At 39.0% G+C, this 22033-nt stretch overlaps 1 protein-coding gene across 7 annotated transcripts in view; it reads right to left on the reverse strand.

The window, feature by feature from the left end:
* The window catches only part of TMEM39A (transmembrane protein 39A), a 36820-nt gene that overhangs the window by 9694 nt on the left and 5093 nt on the right, over positions 1-22033 (reverse strand). For 4 of the 7 annotated variants that reach the window (XM_019024663.3, XM_055383720.2, XM_004036111.4 and 1 more), the window contains exons 3-5: positions 18804-19026; positions 13221-13304; positions 7790-7944 (exon numbers count right to left, since the gene is read on the reverse strand). In XM_019024663.3, coding sequence (XP_018880208.3) covers positions 7790-7944; positions 13221-13304; positions 18804-19026 — 462 coding nt within the window. The remainder of the gene's footprint in view (positions 1-7789; positions 7945-13220; positions 13305-18803; positions 19027-22033) is intronic. The other 3 variants (XM_019024664.3, XM_055383722.2, XM_055383721.2) reach the window with 1 other exon arrangement.

Here is a 22033-nt window from a genome sequence, read left to right on the forward strand (position 1 = left end):
TAAATTAAATGGTCATTTCATGCACATAAATTCAGATATGAAAAATAGCAAATAAAAAGATATTTAGGGCCAGGCACAGTCCGTCATGCCTATAATCCCAGCACTTTGGGAGGCCAAGGCGAGCGAGTCACCTGAGGTCAGGAGTTCAAGACCAGCCTGGTCAACATGGTAAAACTCTGTCTCTACTAATAATACAAAAATTAGCTGGGTGTGGTGGCGCGCACCTGCAATCCCAGCTACTCAGAGGCTGAGGCAGGAGAATCACTTGAACCCTGGAGGTGGAGGTTGCAGTGAGCCGAGATCGCACCATTGCATTCCACCCTGGGCAACAAGAGTGAAACTCCTTCTCAAAAAAAAAAAAAAAAAAGATATTTAGTTATACATTTTATAACAAAATTAACAGATGACACTTATCCATAGTTTTCTACAGAGGGAGAACTGATGTTACTAATTAAGAACATTCTTAGCATTAGCTCTGGGATCTACTGTGAATGTGCCCTTGGGAGGACAAGAGTGGGTAGAAGTAGAAGTATTAATTCTAATTTTTTTTTTTTTTTTTGAGACAAGGTCTTACTCTGTCACCCAGACTGGAGTACAGTAGCGAGATTACGGCTCACTGAAGCCTCAACTTCTTGGGCTCAGGCAATTCTCCCACCTCAGCCTCCCAAGTAGCTAGGACTACAGGCGCATGCCATTACACGCGGCTAATTATTTTATTTTTGGTAGAAACAGGGTCTCCCTATGTTGCTCTGGCTGGCCTTGAACTCCTGAGCTCAAGTGATCCTACCGCCTGGGCCTTGCAAAGTGGTGGGATTACAGGTGTAAGCCACCGCACCCAGCCAGAGAAGAAGTATTAGACAAAAATCTCTCACATGTGCATATTTGTGATGGCTAGAGCAGGTCATCAGAAGTTCAATGCTGCCAAAACACAAGCTGCATGTGTAGGTGTAGAGGTGGGGATAAGAGGCTGGAGTGTGTGGTAGATTGTAATGATGGCCCCAATTCTTTACCCTCCTTTGTAGTCTCACTGCCACATAACTGCATGGCCCTCATTCTATGGTGAGGCAACCTGCCCTATCCCCATACTGGGCTCTACAATGGAGGGCTTTGTGAGGTAAAGAAAATAATTCATTAAAGGATTTTAAAGAGGGTTAGTAACATGATTAAATTTCCCATTGTGAAAATCATTCTAGCTACAATAAAAATGAAATGGAGGGGAACAAGAATGGATTATCAGAAGACCAGATGAAGATTGATAATGCAATAGTAAAAACTATGGAGAGCATTGGACCAATTCAAGATACACTTAGGAACCACAACTGTTAGACTTTAGACTAATTCACCCTAATGAGAAGCTATTTGAGAACTGAGGGGTAAGAAAAAGAGGCAGAAAAGGGCCTCTTTCTTAGTTTAACCTATGAATAAACACGAAATTAAATATGTTGCTATTGTCATAATCTAGTATTTTAAATTTCTCGCACTTTTGATTTTTAAATTGAAGTTTAGATAAAAGGTGGATTATACAACTTCTTAAAAGTAACGAAGGCAAATACAGGCATACCTCATTTTATTGCATTTCACTTCATTGTGCTTCCCAGATACTGTATTTATTACAAACTGAAGGTTTAACGTGGCAACCCTGCATCAAGCGTATCTGGGGGTGCCATTTTCCAAAGTGCTCACTTTGTGTCTCTGTCATATTTTGGTAATTCTCCCAATATTTCAAACTTTTTCATTACTATTACATCTGTTATGCGAAATGTGATCTTTGATATTACTACTGTAATTGTTTTGGGGCACTACAAACTGCACCATATGAGACAGCAAACTTAATGGATAAATGTTTGTTCTCATTGTTCCATCAATGAGCCATTCCCCCATCTCTCTCCCTCACGTCAGACCTCCCTATTCCCTAAAACACAAGAATATTGAAATAAGGCCAACTAATAACCCTAAATGGCCTCCGAGTGTTCAAGTGAAAGGACATCACACATCTCTCACTTTAAATCAAAAGGTGGATATTAAGCTTAGTGAGAAAACATGTCAAAAGCCCAGACAAGCTGAAAGCTGGGCCTCTTGTATTAGCTAGCCGAATTGTAAATGCAAAGAAAAAGTTATTCAAGGAAATTAAAAGTGCTACTCCAGTGAACATACAAATGGTAACAAAGCCAAACAGCCTCACTGCTGATATGGAGAAAGTTTTGCTGATATGGTCTGGATCGACCAGCCACGACATTGCCCTAAACCAAAGCCTAATCCAGAGCAAAGCCCTAACTCTTCTCAAGTCTATGAACCTCCAGAGAGGTGAGAAAGCTACAGAAGAAACGCATGAAGGTTAACAGCGGTTAGTTCATGAGGTTTAAGGAAAGAAGCTGTCCCATAACATAAAAGCACAATGTGAAACAGCAAGTGTGAATGTACAAACTGTAGCAAGTTATCCAGAAGACCTAGCTAAGATCACTGATGAAGGTGACTAAACTAACGGACTTTTCAAGGGTGACAAAACAGCCTTATACTGTATTGGAAGAAGATGCCATCTAGACTTCCATACCTAGAGAGGAGAAGTCAATGCCTGGCTTCAAAGCTTCAAAGGATAAGCTGACTCTCTTGTTAGTGGCTAACGCAGCTGGTAACTTTAAGTGGAAGCCAATGCTTATTTACCATTCCAAAAATCCTACCATCCTTAAGAATTATGCAAAATCTACTCTGCCAATGCTCTAGAAATAGAACAACATATTTGGATGACAGTACATCTGTTTACAGCATGGTTTACTGAATAAGCTCACTGTTGAACCTACTGTTTAGAAAAAAGATTCCTTTAAAAATATTATGTACGGCTGGGCGCGGTGGCTCACGCCTGTAATCCCAGCACTTTGGGAGGCTGAGGCAGGCGGAGCACCTGAGGTCAGGAGTTCGAGACCAGCATGGCCAACATAGCGAAACCCCGACTCTACTAAAAATCCAAAGAAATTAGCCAGGCATGGTGGCATGCGCCTGTAGTCCCAGCTACTTGGGAGGCTGAGGCAGGACAATCACTTGAACCTGGGAGGCAGAGGTTGCAGTGAGCTGAGATCACACCACTGCATTCCAGCCTGGGCAACAGAGCAAGACTCCATCTCAAAAAAAAAAAAAAAAAAAAAAGTACTTACTGCTCTTTGACAGTGTACCTAGTCACCAAAGGCTCTGATGGAGATTGTTGTTTTTATGCCTGTTAAGATAGCATCCATTCTGCAGCCATGAATCAAGAAGTAATTCTGATTTTCAAATCTTATTATTTAAGAAATACGTTTTGTAAGGCTATTTCTGCATTAAATAGAGATTCCTCCAATGGATCTGGGCAAAGTAAACTGAAAACCATCTGGAAACAATTCACCATGCTAAATGCCACTGAGAACATTTGTGATTTATGAGAGGAGGTCAAAATATCAACACGAGCAAATTTGGAGGAAGTTGATTCCTACCCTCATGGATGACTTTGAGAGGTTCAAGACTTCACTGGAGAAAGTAACCGCAAATGTGGAAGAAAAAGCAACAGAACTAGAATTAGAAGTGGAGCCTGGACTAGGTGCAGTGGCTCATGCCTCTAATCCCAGCACTTTGGGAAGCCAAGGAGGCTGGATCACTTGAGCCTAGGAGTTCGACACCAGCCTAGGCAACATAGCAAAACCCCACCTCTACAAAAAAACAAAATACAAAAATTAGCCGGGTGTGGTGGCACACACCTGTAGTCCCAGCTACTTGAGAGGCTGAGGTGGGAGGATCACTTGAGCCCAGGAGACAGATGTTGCAGTGAGCCATGATTATACCACTGCACTCCAACCTGGGCGACAGTGAGACCCTGTCTCAAAAAAAAAAAAAAAAAGTGAAGCCTGAAGATGTGGCTGCACTCTCTCACAATCAAACTTAAACAGATAAGGAGCCGCTTCCTATGGATAAGAAAGTTGTTTCTTGACATAAAATCTATCTCTGGTAAAGATGCTGAGAACACTGTTGAAATGACAAAGAGTTTAGAATATTATATAAACTTAGTTGTTACAGCAGCAACAGGGTTTGAGAGAAATGACTTCAATGTTGAAAGAAGTTCCACTGTGGGTAAAATATTATCTATCAAACACATCACATGCTACAGAGATACGTTTCATGAAAGGAAGTGTCAACTGATGTGGCCAACTTCACTGTTGTCTTATTTTAAGAAAGTGACAAAGCCATCCCAACCTTCAGCAACCACCACCCTGATCAGTCAGCAGCCATCAACATTGAGGCAAGACTCTCCACCAGCAAGATTACAACTCACTGAAGGCTCAAATGCTCATCAGCATACTTTAGCAATCAAGTATTTTTTAATTAAGATATGTACTTTTAAAAGACATAACGCTATTATGTACTTAATAGAATACAGATAGTATAAGGCTGGGCATGGTGGCTCCCCTCTGTAACCCCAGCACTTTGGGAGGCCAAGGCAAGAGGATCACTTGAGCCCAGGAGTTCAAGACCAGCCTGGGCAACAAAACGAGACCCGATCTCTACAAAAAAATTTAAAAATTAGCCAGGCATGGTGGCACACGGCTACAGTCCCAGTCCCCTAGGATTGCTTGAGCAATCCTAGGAGGGCAAGGCTGCAGTGAGCTGTGATTGCACCACTGCACTCCAGCCTGGGCAACACAGCAAGACCTTGTCTCAAAAAATAAAATAAAATAAAATAAAATAAAATAGACTACAGTATAGTGTACACATAACTTTCATATGCACTAGGAAATCAAAAAATTGACATGACTCGTTTATTGTGATATTCGCTTTATTGCAGCAGTCTGGAACAGAACTTACAACATCTCTGAGGTATGCCTGTATGTTTAAAACTAAAATGTATTTAAATTACATAATTATTTCATTGTTTTAAGGGGTGTGGAGAGCCTCTAAGAGTAAGTAAGTTTCTTTATATACTTAAACTGAAACAGAAAAGTTTGCTAGGCATCCTGATAATAGTAATCCTCTTAAACTTGGCCAAAATATTCTTCAATATACCCATAATTAGCCGTTCAAATCAGATACGGTTAATCTTCTGATTCAACCAGTAAGGAGAATGACTAAAAATTTATTTTCAACTCAAATGGCTGAAATATTAATCTATAAATATAGAAACAATTCATGTAAAATATATTCCTCATATGAAATCAGTCATGAAAAATGTTCGTAACAGATAATTCATTTTGTAGAAAACAAGGGTAATATTAATGAATTCAGTTGAAGAGTGACTTAAATAACTGTTTAAACAATGTAATCAGACCTACTATAGTATAACCAATAGAAAGACTGTTCCTGTCATCCTTATTAGCACAATCTCTAATTATGACTTGATTTTATACTTTGTAATTACCCACATAAATTCACGCTAACACTTCAGCACCATAAATAATATAAAGCAGTAATTCTCAAACTTGAGCATGCATCAGAATCACCTTGAGGGCTTGTTAAAACACAATTTGCTAGGTCCTACTTTCCAGTTTCTATTTCAGTAGGTTTGGGGTAGATTCTGAGAATTTCTAACAAATTTATAGGTGATGCTGATGCTGCTGTTCTAGAAACTACATTTTGAGAACTACTGATACAGTAACGATTAAGACAAAGACTCTGGAATCAAAAAAACCTTAGTCCTCAGCCTGGGCAACATGGTAAAATCCTGTCTCTACAAAACAAAACAAAACAAAAATTAGTGGGGCATGGTGGTGTGCACATGTAGTCCCAACTACTTGGGAGGCTGAGGTGGGAAAATTGCTTGAGCCTGAGAGGTCAAGGCTGCAGTGAGCTGAGATCGCTCTACTGCACTCCCGCCTGGATGACAGAGCAAAACCCTGTCTCAAAAAAAAAAGCAACCGTCTCTGGACAGTGGTGGGGTTTGATGGGAAAGTGGCATGACAGAATCTTGTGGAGTATGCGTAACGCTCTGAAGTCTTGACAGGGGATTAAGTCACACAGGTATGTCCACATTTAACAAAACTCCATATACACAAGATTTGGGAATTTTATTTTATTTTATTTATTTATTTATTTGAGACAGAGTCTTGCTCGTCACCCAGTCTGGAGTGCCATGGCGCGATCCTGGCTCTGGCTCATTGCAACCTCCATCTCCTGGGTTCGAGTGATTCTTCTGCCTCAGCCTCCCGAGTAACTGGGATTACAGACACGTGCCACCACGTCCTGCTAATTTTTTAATTTTTAGTAGAGATGGGGTTTCGCCATGTTGGCGAGGCTGGTCTCGAACTCCTAACCTCAGGTGATCTGCCCACCTCGGCCTCCCAAAGTGCTAGGATTACAGGCTTGAGCCACCGCGCCCGGCGGGAATTTTATTTATATGAATTTAACCTCAAAAGAAAAAAAAAGCTGTCAACAAATATCGAGCTCTAGTTAATGATACACACATGCTGAAGTATTGAGGAGGAAGCAAACTGAGGTCTGAAATTTAACTTTGAAATGCATCAAAAGTAAGATGGACTAATGGATAGAGGGATGGAGAGATGGACAGATAAGTATTACACAATTATAGTAAAACATTAATAGGCAGAATCATCTGGGTAAGGATTACACTGGTGATAGCTGTAAAATTCTTTCAACCTTGTTGAACATTTAAAAGGTTTTGTAATAAAATGTTAGTTACAATCATAATAATATATATACATGTCTACAGCACTTGAATATGGCATAGAGTAGACCCTCTTACCTGCAGGAAGACATTCCAACACCCCAGTGGATGCCTAAAACCATGGATAGTACCAAACCCTACATACACTATGTTTTTTCCTATACTATATACACATACATACAATAAAGTTTTAACTTATAAATTAGGTACATTAAGAGATTAATAATAAAATAGAACAAATATAACAATATACTGTTTACAATTTCATGGATAGAAGATTCATTCTTACAGTAAATCTTAGCAACCTCAGCATGATTTTTCGTCTTTCCTTACTAAGTCAAGAATTTTCCCTTTTCACTTAAAGAAAGCACTTTACAGCTTTCCTTTGGCATACCTGAATTGTGAGCATAACTACACTTTGGAGCCATATTAAGTAAAATAAAGGTCACGTGAACACAAGCCCTGTGACACCATGCCAGTCCATCTAATAACCAAGTCCGCTACTAAGCAACTAATTGACAGGTAGCATGCACGGCACAGACATGGTGGACAAAGAGATGATTCACATCCTGGTGGGACAAAATGGGATGGCGAGAAATTTCACCATACTACTCAGAACAGCACACAATTTAAAACATAATTTGTCACATATTTCTGGAATTTTCTATTTAATGTTTCTGGACCTTGGTTGATCGCAGGTAACCGAAACTTCAGAAATCAAAACCATGGATAAGGGAGGACTACTTATTGTACTTCTGTTACAGGAAACAGAAGATCAAAGTAATATGACCAACCAAGGGTAAGACTGGTTTTCGAACCAGTGCATTCATCTAAAATTAACTACCGTTTACCCAAATATAGATAGCAAGAAGGGCCTTTACTTGGTGAAGAGAGATAATTAAAATATTCTCCACTGGCAACACACCCTACATTCCAGGTTTCCCAGGACAGTCCTGGTTTATGCCTGTTGTCCCAACTGTACTCCAGTTTAGAAAACAAATTATATGTTCACCATGCTCATGGATTTCCCAGTTTTCTAAATGCTTCATTTATATTTGAAGAATTTCATTTTTCACTCTTAAAAGTATCGTTTACGTGACCGAAATAATTTCTAAAGATTTACTAATAACATGGTAAAACTGGAGTACTCACGGGTAGCCAAGGAAAAGGAGATTGAGGACTGAATGGCTTCGAAAGAGATTGACGAGGGTCCAACAAAGTACCCATCCACACAAAGTGAGTAGTACCAAGCGAGCTGATATCAGAACCATGTAGTGAATCATTGATGCTGCACCTGCCTTAGTAGCCTGAAAGTTTGGAAGCACCAAAATGAACATTTTACAAATGATCTTCTTCAAAAGCATTGTAATTCAAGTAAGAACTTAATAGGTTTAGTGGAAGCTAAAATGTGTCTTTAAAAAGTGAAATAAAAGAAAAACTGCCCCATCCCACCTTATCTTCGTAATAATTGAAAATTCAGACTTCTCCAGGCACAGTTGTTTCCTTCTTGCACCTCGAGAGTGCCATCTACAGACCTCTTTTAAGGTCTTTTTATATCATCTAATTTATTAACATTGGAGCTTCTCAAAGTATGTTCCACGGATCACATTATCTTGTTCCATCAGAATGACCTGGGCTACTAATTGGACATGTAAACTCCTAACAACTTTCCTCTCAAGGGGTAAGGAATAAAATCTTGAGTCAAGCAACCTATATTTTAACAACTTAACCAGTGTTTTATTTATTTATTTATTTTTAATTTTTTTTTTTTTTGAGACAAAGTCTCGCTCTGTTGCTGTTGCCCAGGCTGGAGTGCAGTGGCACAATCTTGGCTCACTGCAACCTCCGCCTCCTGGGTTCAAGCGATTCTCCTGCCTCAGCCTCCTGAGTAGCTGGGATACAGGCGTACACCACCACGCCCAGCTAATTTTTGTATTTTCAGTAGAGACAGGGTTTTACCACGTTGGCCAGGATTGTCCTAACTCCTGACCTCGTGATCCACCCACCTCCCAAAGTGCTGGGATTACAGGCATGAGCCACTGTGCCCGGCCTGATTTTTTATGTACATAAACATGGAGAGACACTAATTTATCTGTCTTACTTCCCACTAAACTATAAAGGGCCTCAACAGCAGTAACAATATTTTTATTTTTCTTTGAATCCTCACCTCTAATTTGCTTGGTGAATTAATGTTTAATAAATTAGTGAAGTTTCAAAAAATAATCCGATCTTCTTTGACAGATCCCTATATAAATAAGTTTCTTTTTTAACTTTTGCAAACATGGAAATAATGCATAATCACTTCCAATTCTTTTTATCACAGCTATTCAAATATGCTTCTTCAATTGCAAATCTTTAAAACCGACTAAATATAGTAAGTACTTGTCAAAACTTACTCTGCAATGCCATTTTCTTTCTCAATGAACTAGGGAGAAGAGAATGAGCAAAATGTAGGGGAAAATGGAAGATCCCCATAACCTCTAAGAGAGCAGTGATGGAACCCAAAAAGGAGAAAAAAATTATCTAGAGTCAACAGTACATGGTAGGGGATAAGGAGCTTTTCAGGTCCCTCCTATATATCCGTTTCTTAGTTTACAGATCATATTATGGAGTACCTATAACATATATGCAATATACTGTATACTGAATACTATATATATACAGCATATATACATAATATATAGTTACTTTAAAATGCAAAGCAGCAGTTAAATAAATGCCATAATGAATGGCTTAAGCCTCAAACTGTGAAGATGGCTCAAGCTCTTCTCAGTCATAGCCTGGCACATAGCTTCATATAACTCCCCTGATACATACCTTCATGCCAATTTACCTCACATATCAAAGCTTAGTAAAGTTATTTAAGCTATTGGAGTTACTCTATTACCTCCTTCTCAAAAGTTCAGGGTTAGAAATAAAAAAGACTATTTCTGCCCAATGTCATCAGAGCACAGAGCTTGGATTTGTTAATTTTGCCTTATTCCAGAGCCCCAAGCCGCTAATCACTGTGGTGTATGTCACAGACCCTTTACCAGGTCCTAGGGGTACTGTGGTAACCAAGACATACAAAACCCCTGTGCTTATGAAGCTGACTAACCAAGAAAAACAAATATTAAACTTTTATCTAATCATTTTTTTAATTGTAATGAGTGCTATAGGAAGAGTAGGCTGCTATGGAAAGTAAATAACAGGAGATCCTATTCTAGAGATGGCTTGTGTTAGTAAACGGTATTTAAGCTGAGACCTAAAGGACAAGCAAGATTTCGCTAGGTGAGGGGCAGAAAAATATTCATAACATTATGTTAATTTTAAAGTACAGGATATTAAACTGTATATAAATAATTCTCAAATATAGTAAAATAAATGTAAATACAAAATCTTCATACGCATATGAAGATCAGAAGAAAATATAGCAAAATGTGGTCTTTGGCCGGGTGCAATGGCTCACACCTGTAATCCCAGCACTCTGGGAGGCAGAGGCAGGTGGATCACCTGAGGTCTGGAGTTTGAGACCAGCCTGGCCAACATGGTGAAACCCTGTCTCTACTAAAAATACAAAAATTATCTGGGCATGGTGGTGGGCGCCTGTAATCCCAGCTACTTGGGAGGCCGAGGCAGGAGAATCGCTTGAACCAAGGAGTAATCCCAGCTACTTGGGAGGCCGAGGCAGGAGAATCGCTTGAACCAAGGAGGCGGAGGTTGCAGTAAGCCAAGATCATGCCATTTACAGCCTGGGCGACAAGAGCAAAACTCTGTCTGCCCCCCACCCCCCAAAAAAAGTGGTCTTCAATAATGAGATTGTGAGCAATTTTTAAATGTCCTGCTTTATATTTTAGTGTTTTCCAAATTTTTTTCAATAAAATATACTATTTTCCTAGAAAAACAATTTTTAAAAAGAGAGTTGCTTCAGGTTGGTGAAAAAACAGCTAAATTTATTTCTAGTCTTGTGAAGCAAGTATAGAAGTAGAGTTAGCCTGGAGGTAAACAGGCAGAGCTGGCCTGAAGGTGAATAAACAGACTCTACCTACGTGGAGAGGTAGTCCTCTCTGAATAGCATTTCCGTTTATGAATTAATTACCAGCAGCCTCTCCTTAAATATTATTGATCTTTCTCAGGGTAGGGATCCTTTCTGTGATATATGCAAAAAAAGGAGGAAAACATATTTTAATGGAAGGAAGGAAAGATGATTTATGATAGGTTTTATCCGTCTAATTTAGATATTTTAGGAAGAAAATCACTATACAGCTCTTATTTTAAATTTTTGAATAGGTAACACATTCATATCACTCAAAACACAAAACATATAACAGTGCTTGTAGTGAAAAGCTTCCCACCTGCTGATCCTGTCTCCTAGCCACCAACTGTGCAACCTGTTATTAGTTTGTATGTCCTTCTGGAAACAATTTATTCATATATAAGCAAATATATTTTGTTCCCTCCTCTTGTCTTATTTTAAACACTGTTCTGCACCTTGCTTTTTTCGTTTAACATCTTGGAGGTCAATACATAAACACATTTTCATGTTGTCAATGGCTGTATGCTATTCCATTATGTAGATGTACCAAAATTATTTAAACATTCCCTTACTGATGAACATTAAGTTATAGAATTAAGACTTTGATAAAACGATGTTTAAATTTAGCTTATGTATTCTGTTCCCATTAAGAACTGCAAGCCTTGGCCAGGCACTTGGGATCACACCCGTAATCCCAGCACTTTGGGAGGCCAAGGTGGGTGGATCACTTTAGACCAGAAGTTCGAGACCAGCCTGGCCAACATAGTGAAACCCTGTCTCTACTAAAAACACAAAAATTAGCTGGGTATGGTCGTGGGCGCCTGCAATCCCAGCTACTCAGGAGGCTGAGGCAGGAGAATCACTCGAACCTGGGAAGCAGAGGTTGCATGAGCTGAGATGGCGCCACTGTGCTCCCGCTTCAACCTAGGCGACAGAGCCAGACTCCATCTCAAAAAAAAAAAAAAAAAAAAAAGAATTGCAAGCCTATTCCAACTAAGGCTATGCAAAAGCTGCTATACTACTTTTAGGGCATTTAAGTTATCTTTGCAGCAACAAGGTAGAAATCCCAGTTTTGAAGGGTTACACACTAACTGGGCATACTAATTGGACATGTACAAGTAGCATGTCCAAGTAACTGAAGGAATGAAACAAAATCATTTCCTATTTTAACAAACGAAAACATAAAATTCCATTGAGATCCTCTAAAGAAAGAACATGCTTTCACAATATAACAAAAAGTGAGTTTCTATTTTCATCCTCTAAATAAAAACTCTGAAAGAAAAGACTATAAACAGACGTTCCTACTGTGAAAAACAAGGAATCCTACTACCTGTGCTTTTTGGTTAACTTCAAATGGTTTTCAGATCTTGACTTAGTATTTCCAGTTACTCTGCTTCCACAAATAGGGTTCCTGAAAATCAGAGCTTACACACACAGACCTTCCATGTATGTTTTGGGAAAAAGAAGTTGACTCTCAATTATTTGTGATTATAGTAACTATTCATTTAAAATTTCACACTGAATTATAAGTTCCAAGATTAAAATTATTAGCCACTTCAGCTAAATTAACATTTTTTGTTTTTGTAATCACTTATAGAGCACAAGATAACAATATTTTAAGAAAGCACATTTCCCTGCCTCATTGGGATTTACAAATATATGAAAACTGAGGCCAGGCATGGTGGCTCACGCCTGTAATCCCAGCACTTCGGGAGGCCGAGGCAGGTGGATCACCTGAGGTCGGGAGTTCGAGACCAGCCTGACCGACATGGAGAAACCCCGTCTCTACTAAAAATACAAAATTAGCCAGGCGTGGTGGCGCATGCCTGTAATCCCAGCTACTTGGGAGGCTGAGGCAGGAAAATCACTTGTACCCAGGAGACAGAGGTTGCGGCAAGCCGAGACCATGCCACTGCACTCCAGCCTGGGCAACAAGAGTGAAACTCTGTCTCAAAAAAAAAAAAAAAAAAAAAAGGAAAGAAAAATGATACCAATGGCCTAGCTCTGTCAACAATTTTTAATTTTAAAAAGATCATTTAATGTTCTAATTCTTTCTCATTCTGCTCACTAAACTTAGATTCTAATCTTCAGATTAATCCTATACGAATTCTGATACTCACTGGTTTTTAAAATTCTAAGAAACTCAAATAAATGTTTCTTGCTAACAATCTTCTCAAATGGTATATACAAACAGTATCAAGTGAATATTATCTGGAACTGAATGTTTTAGGTGCAATTGTATGTGTACAGATAACACTTCGTATTAATAGTTACCTGAAATTCATCCTATTTTTACTGAAACTATTTAAATTGTTTAAATTGTACTGAAAAACTCAGTAGCGGAACACAAGCTCCGACCCTACGAATGAATTTTCTAACAGTTTTTGACACTTGAATTTTAAAAAATTACACTGCAGGGAAACATTTTTTAAAGTACTGGCAGAACTCACATGGGAGTAAAGTAATTTATTGTTTCATTAAATGGGGACACGTCACGTTTTTAACCTGCACCCATTCTAGTAACTAACTCTAGCTACATGTGATAGAATATAGTGAATGAACTGTTACCTCTGAGATGAGAGCCCATACAAGCCTCCTTGCAAGCATCACTGTGATGAATGCTGCCAGATGATAATCAATGAGATGAAAATTCTACAACAGAAATAAATAACTACATCAGAAAGAAATATGATGTGTATTCAGCTGGCACCACTACAAGAATAGAGGTTTATCCCTCAAAAGATCTTCCTTAGATCACCACACCCTTACAGATTATGGGAATATGAGAGATCTTGAAGAGACTACGTACCTTCTACTTCTTCTTTCATAATAAATTGCTTTAAGTTTTTAAACACTATTTTAAACTACCTGCAATGTATTCCTCTCCCTTTTCAAAAGTATTACTGTACTAAAAGGAAAAGATTGCAGCTTTAACAAGTTATAACCTGCAGAATTATGGCAAGAAAATTTATATAAAATGGCATATTTATAATGTGTCAAACTTAATAGATCAGTTGGGATTCAGTCTTCAGAAGTTACTGTTGTTGGTCTCTTACACAAGCTTATGTTAATCTAATTGGGCACCTACTAAATTCTCTACTAGATGGTACATCAATTATACTCATTTAGTGTTTCTCCTAGTTTGATTTAGAAGTATGCCTTATGTTTGGTCTCTTCTAAAAAATAATAGCATTACCTAGATGCTGTTTACAGTTCCTTCTAGTTCTTAATCTGTATATACAACTGTGGTAATAAGCAAATGAAAAGTCTTTAGCAACAATATCCCAGGAACCACCAAAATCAGGATGTATTTTCATTTTGATGATCAAAAGGTCTGTAGGTTTCCACAATTCCTTCCAGAATGAAACATTAAATTTCTTGATTACTTAATTTAATAAATCTATACATAGCATCCACAATGCACCAGGTACTCTCCTTCACACTAAAGATACAGTGTGGAAGATGACAGCCAAGGTTCCTGCTCTCCTGGGTCTTACTTTCTACTGTGGTGTCAGAGGGAAAGGAAATGGCAGAGATTACTATTCGTTCCTTCTGCATCACCATAAAATTTAACTAGGCACTGACTCCTAGCCAGCTAAAGGTTCATTTTCCAGCCTCCCTTGCAAAAACTACTTTTAGCCAAGGGATGAGTGAAAAAGTAATACGCACAACTTCTAAGCCATACTCTTCTAGAAGGAGCTGTCCCCTTTTCTCTTTTCTTTCTCCTTCCTGCTGGTCAGATACGATAACTGGAGTTAGAGTACCTGCCTTGGACCATGGTTTGGAAGAAGCATACTGGGGATGGAAGAGCAATAAATACAAAGAGTTGCCATGCTTATGTTATATCACCCACCTAAACGTTTATTAAATAGGGAAATAAGTTTCTATTTTGTTTTAGCCACCCTGTTATGGCAGCTAAACCCATATCTTCAATAAATTTGTTTGGAGAAGCAGGGCAAGTAATGACAATAAACAAGCTCCCAAACAAAAGCATTTTAAATAGTTAAAACTGCTTGTAAGAAATAAAACAGTAACAAATAATGACTAAGAAGGAGGTGCACAGCCCATTTAAACTGGTGGTTAGGGAGGCTATCTCTGAGAGGATGGCATTTGGGCTGAGAGCTGAATGACAAAAAGGCACCTGGCATTACAAGCTCTGGGGACAAAGGGCCCCAGACAGAAGAAAAAGCAATCACAAAGGCCCTAAGACAGGAAAATATATGCCTAGTGTGTCTAAAAAGCAGCAAGAAGGCTGGAGTGAAATAATTATTGTAGTGGGGCAAGATCAGTTAAGAAGCTCTTGCTTTTAATTCGAGTGAAAAATGATAACAGACTGAACAGTGTGAGTAGCAATGGAGATGGAATTAAGTGGCCAAATTTAGTATACATTTTAGAGATAGTACAGCCAGAATGTCAAGAGTGGCTTGCCACTCCTTAGATCATTTCCTTTTCTCCCTCTCTAAGTATAATGGATTCTAACAGTATTTATCCCCTCCTATTTTTGGGACTCCTCCTTGCCTACCCTACTCCTCCAAAATAATGCATGCAGATTCACTCGACCCCTGGCTGATGTCTGGGTCTTATTAACGCATCACCAGTCCATCTAAGACATTTTTAAAAATCAAAATATTGGCCGGGTGCGGTGGCTCACGCCTGTAATCCCAGTAATTTGGGAGGCCAAGGCAGGCAGATCACGAGGTCAGGATATCAAGACCATCCTGGACAATGTGGTGAAACCCTGTCTCTACTAAAAATACAAAAATTAGCTGGGCATGGTGGTGCATGCCTGTAATCCCAGCTACTCGGGAGGCTGAGGCAGGAGAATCGCTGAACCAGGGAGTCGGAGGTTGCAGTGAGCAGAGGTCATACCACTGCACTCCAGTCTGCTGACAGAGCCAAACTCCGTCTCAAAAAAAAAAAATCAAAATATTTAAGTGCCTAATACATCTTTTTGTTAAGCAAATCATGTTATAACCAAATCAATGAAAACAGTAATGTGCTTATGATTAACTCTTTGTAACCCAGAATATTTGATTAATCAGAGCCCTCTATTCCTGACTATTCTGAATATTTACTACTTCTAGCTTTTATGTTTCTTAGGGTTAAGACTCATTCAGTTAATGGGTTGACAGCTAGAATGATACTTCACATATTCAGGTGTCCACATTTTCTTTTTGATATTAAGGTCTTGAAATGGAAAAATAAAAACCTAATAAATAAATCTGACAAAATTATTACGAGTACCTGACCCAGACACTCATAATAGAAGAAAACTTAAAAGACAGACCACTTATTTGGGACAGAAGTCCTTGCTAGAGCCTCCTGACCAGGTAACCACCTTCCACGCTTCAATACCTTCAGTGATGGGAAATAACTTGATCTCCGGCAGTCCAATCTATCTTTGAACAACTCACTGATACAGGCTCCTTTCAGATTCATGGGCTAAACTCTTATTTGCTATTTCACATGTTACTCTTGGCTTCACAATCCAATTTTAAGCTTTGTGTTAGCAAAGATTATGTGCATCAGATAAGTGAGCCAATCTACTCTACAACCTCCATTAAGTGTGCGTTCCTCTACTGCGGAGGCTGGAAAGCTAAAAATGACATTTCCAAACTTTCTTGCAACTCAGACTCTAGATACGATTCAGGTTCTGTCAACCACAGGCATCATATAAAACTTGAATAGAAGTGAGTGAAGTTAGGGGGAAAGGTAGCAAAAGGCATCCATTTTTGGTGGTAAGGGTCAAAGCAAAGGAAGCATTAATTCTGGAGTCAGCAGCTATAACAGCAGGTTCCTGATTATGACAAGAACACTGGCTCCCTGTTTCAAGGCAGTATTTGTAGGTGACTTTCTAAAGAACTATACGCAGATACGTTAGATTGGGCAAAGAACTCTTCGATGAGACTGAAAATTCAACAAATGAGAAGTTTCCAGGGAAATGTCAACCCAAGTAGAAATTTTATAATGAACTACCCAAGAAGCACTTACAGAATGAATATAGGACTAAAACAGGAAGTAAAGCACAGTAGATTGGTCTGGACTTGGGCACTCACTATGCCGCTATGTGATTTTTGAACCAGTTTATAGGTCTTACATTCATTTATAAAATGGGAGTCATATAATGGTACCTACCCATTTTGTCTTACATTCATATATAAAATGGGAGTCATATAACGGTACCAACCCATTTTTATAAAGAGCAAATGAGATAATACTTGTAAATAAGCTACTAAATATTTTAATGTGTGTTCGTTATTGACACTGTTAAGATAGTGAGTATTTATTTATAGAACTATATAGCTGTAAAAGGCCTTAAAGAACATCCAATCCAACTTCTTCCTTTTAAAACACCATGGCCAAAAAGGATGAATGAAGTACAGTTCCTACACTCAATAAGCTCTTAATCCAGATAAGAAAAAAAGACTTAAAAAAAAAATTTGGCACTATATCATTGCAATTTTTCAACACAGAAACTGACATTCTTATCATATGATATTAAGTAGACAGGAGGTCAATATAGCAAGAAAATTTTTAATACCAGGAACAACCAAATGATACAAATATTTAAAACAAAAATTTTTATTCTCTTTCCATACTATCTTAAGGATTTTGGCCCACATTTCCTTTCTATGTTCACCATGCTAGGGAGGCTTTCTAATCTTTATTAGTCCCAAACACATATATAAGACAATAGTCTTCTTTCGCCTAGAGCCTATCTCTATCACTCATGCAAATCTGCCATTGCCAACAACCTATCTGTCAAGTCATCTGACTAGCCTTAGTACAGTTTCCACAATCTTAGCTCACTGTAGTCTTGATCTCCTGGGCTCAGGCAATCCTCACTTCAGCTTCCCCAGAAACTAGGACCACAAGTGTGCACTACCATGCCCAGTTAATTTTGTTTATTTTTTGTAGAGACAAGGTCTCACTATGTTGCCTAGGCTGGTCTCAAATTCCTGGGCTCAAGCAATCCTGCTGCCTTCACCTCCCAAAGTGCTGGGATTATAGGCATAAGCCACCATGCCCAGGCCTTACCAATATTTTTTTATATACCCATCTATGGTGAACCTTCTCTGCATCAAGACTATCATGGTACTCTTTTTTTTTTTTTTTTTTTTTGAGACAGAGTCTTGCTCTGTCTCCCAGGCTGGAGTGCAGTGGCTCGATTTCGGCTCACTGCAAGCTCCACCTCCCGGGTTCATGCCATTCTCCGGCCTCAGCCTCCCAAGTAGCTGGGACTACAGGCGCCTGCCATCACACACGGTTAATTTTTTATATTTTTAATGGAGACAGGGTTTCACCGTGTTAGCCAGGATGGTCTCGATCTCTTAACTTCGTGATCCGCCCGCATTAGCCTCCCAAAGTGCTGGGATTACAGGCGTGAGCCACCGCGCCCGGCCTATCATGGTACTCTTAATAAATGGAAAGAGAACAGAAGAAACCTACAATATATTTTTATGTACTTCAGCAAAGACAGCCAATTTCTCAATTTCACTTCCCAATTTCCCAATTTTATTTAAGTTCACTATGTACCCAGCTAAAGGACTATATTTAGCTTCTCTTGTAGTTAGGAGTGGACATGTGTGGAAATGATGTAAGCCTGGCCCATAAGAAACTGTCCTTTACATTGCCCTAAGCTCTTTCCCCTTCTGGCTGACAGGGATGGGCCACAGCCACCTTGGAGGTCACATGTTGGAAGACAGTAGAATCTCCATCAGCCTGGGTCCCCTGAAGAACTCCTGGCAACCAGGACAACTGCCTCAGAGTTTATTTGTTACAAAAGCTACCACTATCCTAATTCAGCCATTAAAAGGGTAGAGTTGTTAGAATGTAGTAACACTGACACCTTATACTTACAAATTTAAAATGGTGTAGAGAAAACTAAATACCAAAACCTTTCCGTGATATTATTATAAAAAATTATTTAAATGTTTTCTGCATTTTCATTTATATTTTTACTTCCTCTGGTAGTACTTATAATTTAACCATCTTATCATGAAATTTTATTTCTGAAAGTAATCTGTGGCCTAGCAGAAAAACATTTTATTAAAAGAAAAATTATTAAGAAAAACAATTTCTACAGAAAGGCTTTACAGGTAGTTTCTTGGGTAAGTAACATGAAGAACTTAAAGTCTGAGTAAGACTTACCAGTGATGTACAAGAAGCAGGATGATTGTAAGGATACCACCACACTGTTTTATAAATGTTGATGTACTGAATGAAAAGAGCAACCAACAGGTAGATGAAAAAAAGGAATTCAAAGAGTAGGCTCCCATCCACAGGCAAGTCAGGAATTTGGCAATGACGAACAGGACCTGGGGTGATTAAGGCTGTGATAGGTGGGACTGGAAGGCCAATAGCACTACCATTCCTGAAAGAGAAAACTATGGTTAACTCAAATGGTGATAACCTCCAGTATCACAGAACATAAAGGGCTCCTGCTGTCTCCTCCATCTACCCCTTCACGGTCTGCTTTCCCCCCAAGACTCCATCCTGGGATCCTCTTCTCTTCTCCCTCCACACTTTCTGTCAGTGATCTAAGATGCAGCTATGGCCTCCATTATCTCCTACATGATGAAGACTATAATTTCTCTCCATAGAGCTCACTGCTAAATTATAGACACATTATTCAACTCCCTACTGGACATCTCTGTGTTCTTCCCTCTTATAGTCCTGACCTTAGTTCATGGCCCACTCAGTTAGCTGCCCACATCAGAAACCTGGGAGTCATATTAAAACTTTTCTTGGCCAGGCGTGGTGGCTCACACCTGTAATCCAAGCACTTTGGGAGGCCGAGGCAGGCGGAACACCTGAGGTCAGGAGTTCAAGACCAGCCTGGCCAACATGATGAAACCTCATCCCTACTAAAAATACAAAAATTAGCCAGGCATGGTGGTGGACACCTGTAATTCCACCTACTTGGGAGGCTGAGGCAGGAGAATCACTTGAACCTGGGAGGTGGAGGTTGCAGTGAGCCGAGATCATGCCACTGCACTCCATCCTGGGTGACAGAGCGAGACTCCATCTCAAAATAAAAAAAAAATTTAAAAAAAAAAAACAACTTTTCTTCTGCCTCTCCATGTCCAATCACTCTCTAACTCTCCTAGATTCCACTTTATAAAACTTTGTCCAAACTGTACCTTCCTCTTTAAACTCATTTGCTTTAGTTCAAGCATTCACTATTTTCACCAAACTATTGCAGTAATCCTCCTATACTCAATTCCACTTTCACCAAACTCTCCAACCTGTCTTCAGGGATCTTTCTAAGGTAAAACTCTGATAGTGTTACTCTTACCTAAAAACCTTTAATGGCTCTCTACTACCAGTGGGGTAATAGCCAAAAATTTTTAGTAGCCCTATGAGGTCCCTCAGCTTAACAGACTAGCTTCACCTCATCACTCCTTCACATGCACCCTATACGATACTTACGCTATTTGCTTTCTGGAACATACATGCTCTTTTGCACATGTTATTCCCTTTAAATGTACTAATCACCTTCCATAATCACCTTCCTTAACTTCTCACATACATATGTACTGACAAAATCCTTCAAAACTTTTTTTTAACTCAATTCTTCAAGATTTTTAAGCTACTCAAACACATTCTCTGGGAAGCTTATTCTCACTCCATCAAAACTGATTCATCTCTCCTCTGTGCCACCATAATACCTAACTACACCTTTATTACTGTACTTTTCATATTGTTACACAATTTTTTGTATGCATCTATGTGTTGTCTACCAGATCATAATCTTAAGAACAGAGACTATACTTTTCTTAATTCACTGCAAATATGTACCTTAGGTTGAGAAGGCAGTAGACCAATACAGTTATGAAAAAGAGAGATATCCCTTAAAACACAAAAAGATGCAGAGATTTTAATCCCTATCTTCTTATTGTTCTTTCTTCCATGCTCTTTTACACATCAGAAATAGCTGGGCTATCTAAAGGTATAAGATGGAAGTAAGAGAAAAGTCTCCTTTGTTTATATGCCTGGGAATACTTACAGAGATCTAAGGATGTACTATTATTTACAGACCAAAGAAAAGAAGCTTGGCTTAGATACTTCCAAAGAAGATTTGAGAGAAGGAACAAAATTCGCGTTACCATTCTACTCTAAAATTTCCAAATATAGTAATTGGTATGTAGCAGTTACAGTACTTTAAGTGACTCATGGGAATATGAACTCTGCTGATTCTGAACAGTTAAGAATACTATGGCAGAAACTCAGAAGACCTAGAAGGGAAGAACAGGAACTGGGGGAGGAGGGTATGGAAAAGATTATAAGTTTCTTCTTCTCATTCCCAGAGTATACTCCAACAGAGCAAGCCTACCAAGTAACACATTGTGAACCACCAGCAGGTCTCAGAACCATACCTGCTCAATCATAAACCAGTCTTTGAGGTGGGCCATAGCACTGTAAAAACTCCAGGAGGCACCATTCCACAAAATACAACATGAAAGGCAGCCTCTGAAGTTTACAAGTTGGTAGACTTGCATGAAGAGGATTACAACAAGAAGCCAATCTATTCCCTCACTCCAGCTGATTTATGAAATTAAAAACTCTGATGAGAAGTTACAAGATTACGAGCCTCTACTCCAGACAAACTAAAAATTCTTATTTCCCTTCAGTCAAAAATACACTAAGGGGGAACACATGCTAAATTACTTGTTATGACTTAAGGGTTAAAAGGTTCTTAGAGATTTTTTCCCAAGTGAAGTAGACAAATGTGTTTTTACCATTAACAAAGTCAATAAAATGCTGGGCCTCAAAAAAGATATTCAAAACAAAGTAGAAAAGACCTACACTTATCATACTCTATACAGCTTTGACTATTAAACGTCAAGCCAGAAAACAAATAGACCAAGGTCAAATAAAACGAGATCTGGCTGGGTGCGGTGGCTCAAGCCTGTAATCCCAGCACTTTGGGAGGCCAAGGCAGGCGGATCACGAGGTCAGGAGTTCGAGATCAGCCTGGCCAACATGGTGAAACCCCGTCTCTACTAAAAATACAAAATTAGCTGGGTGTGGTGGTGTGTGCCTGTTATCCTGGCTACTCGGGAGACCAAGGCATGAGAATCGCTTGAACCAAGGAGGCAGAGGTTGCAATGAGCCGAGATTGTGCCACTGCACTCCAGCCTGGTGACAGAACAAGACTCTGTCTCAAAAATAAATAAATATATAAAATAAACGGGATCTAGAGATCTGGAGCATCAGTGGAAAAAAAAGTACTTCTATATAAAAAGAATCTATGAGATTATGTCTTCTCTATCTGATCTACAAAGTTGAAAACTTGAGAAGAGATATGATCATTTTTAAAACTAAAATAAACAGATTGTCAATATATCTCAGAAAATCAGTCACAGAGGTATTATTTA

This window comes from Gorilla gorilla, chromosome 2, assembly GCF_029281585.2.
Source record: "Gorilla gorilla gorilla isolate KB3781 chromosome 2, NHGRI_mGorGor1-v2.1_pri, whole genome shotgun sequence".
In the NCBI taxonomy this organism is placed as follows: domain Eukaryota; kingdom Metazoa; phylum Chordata; class Mammalia; order Primates; family Hominidae; genus Gorilla; species Gorilla gorilla.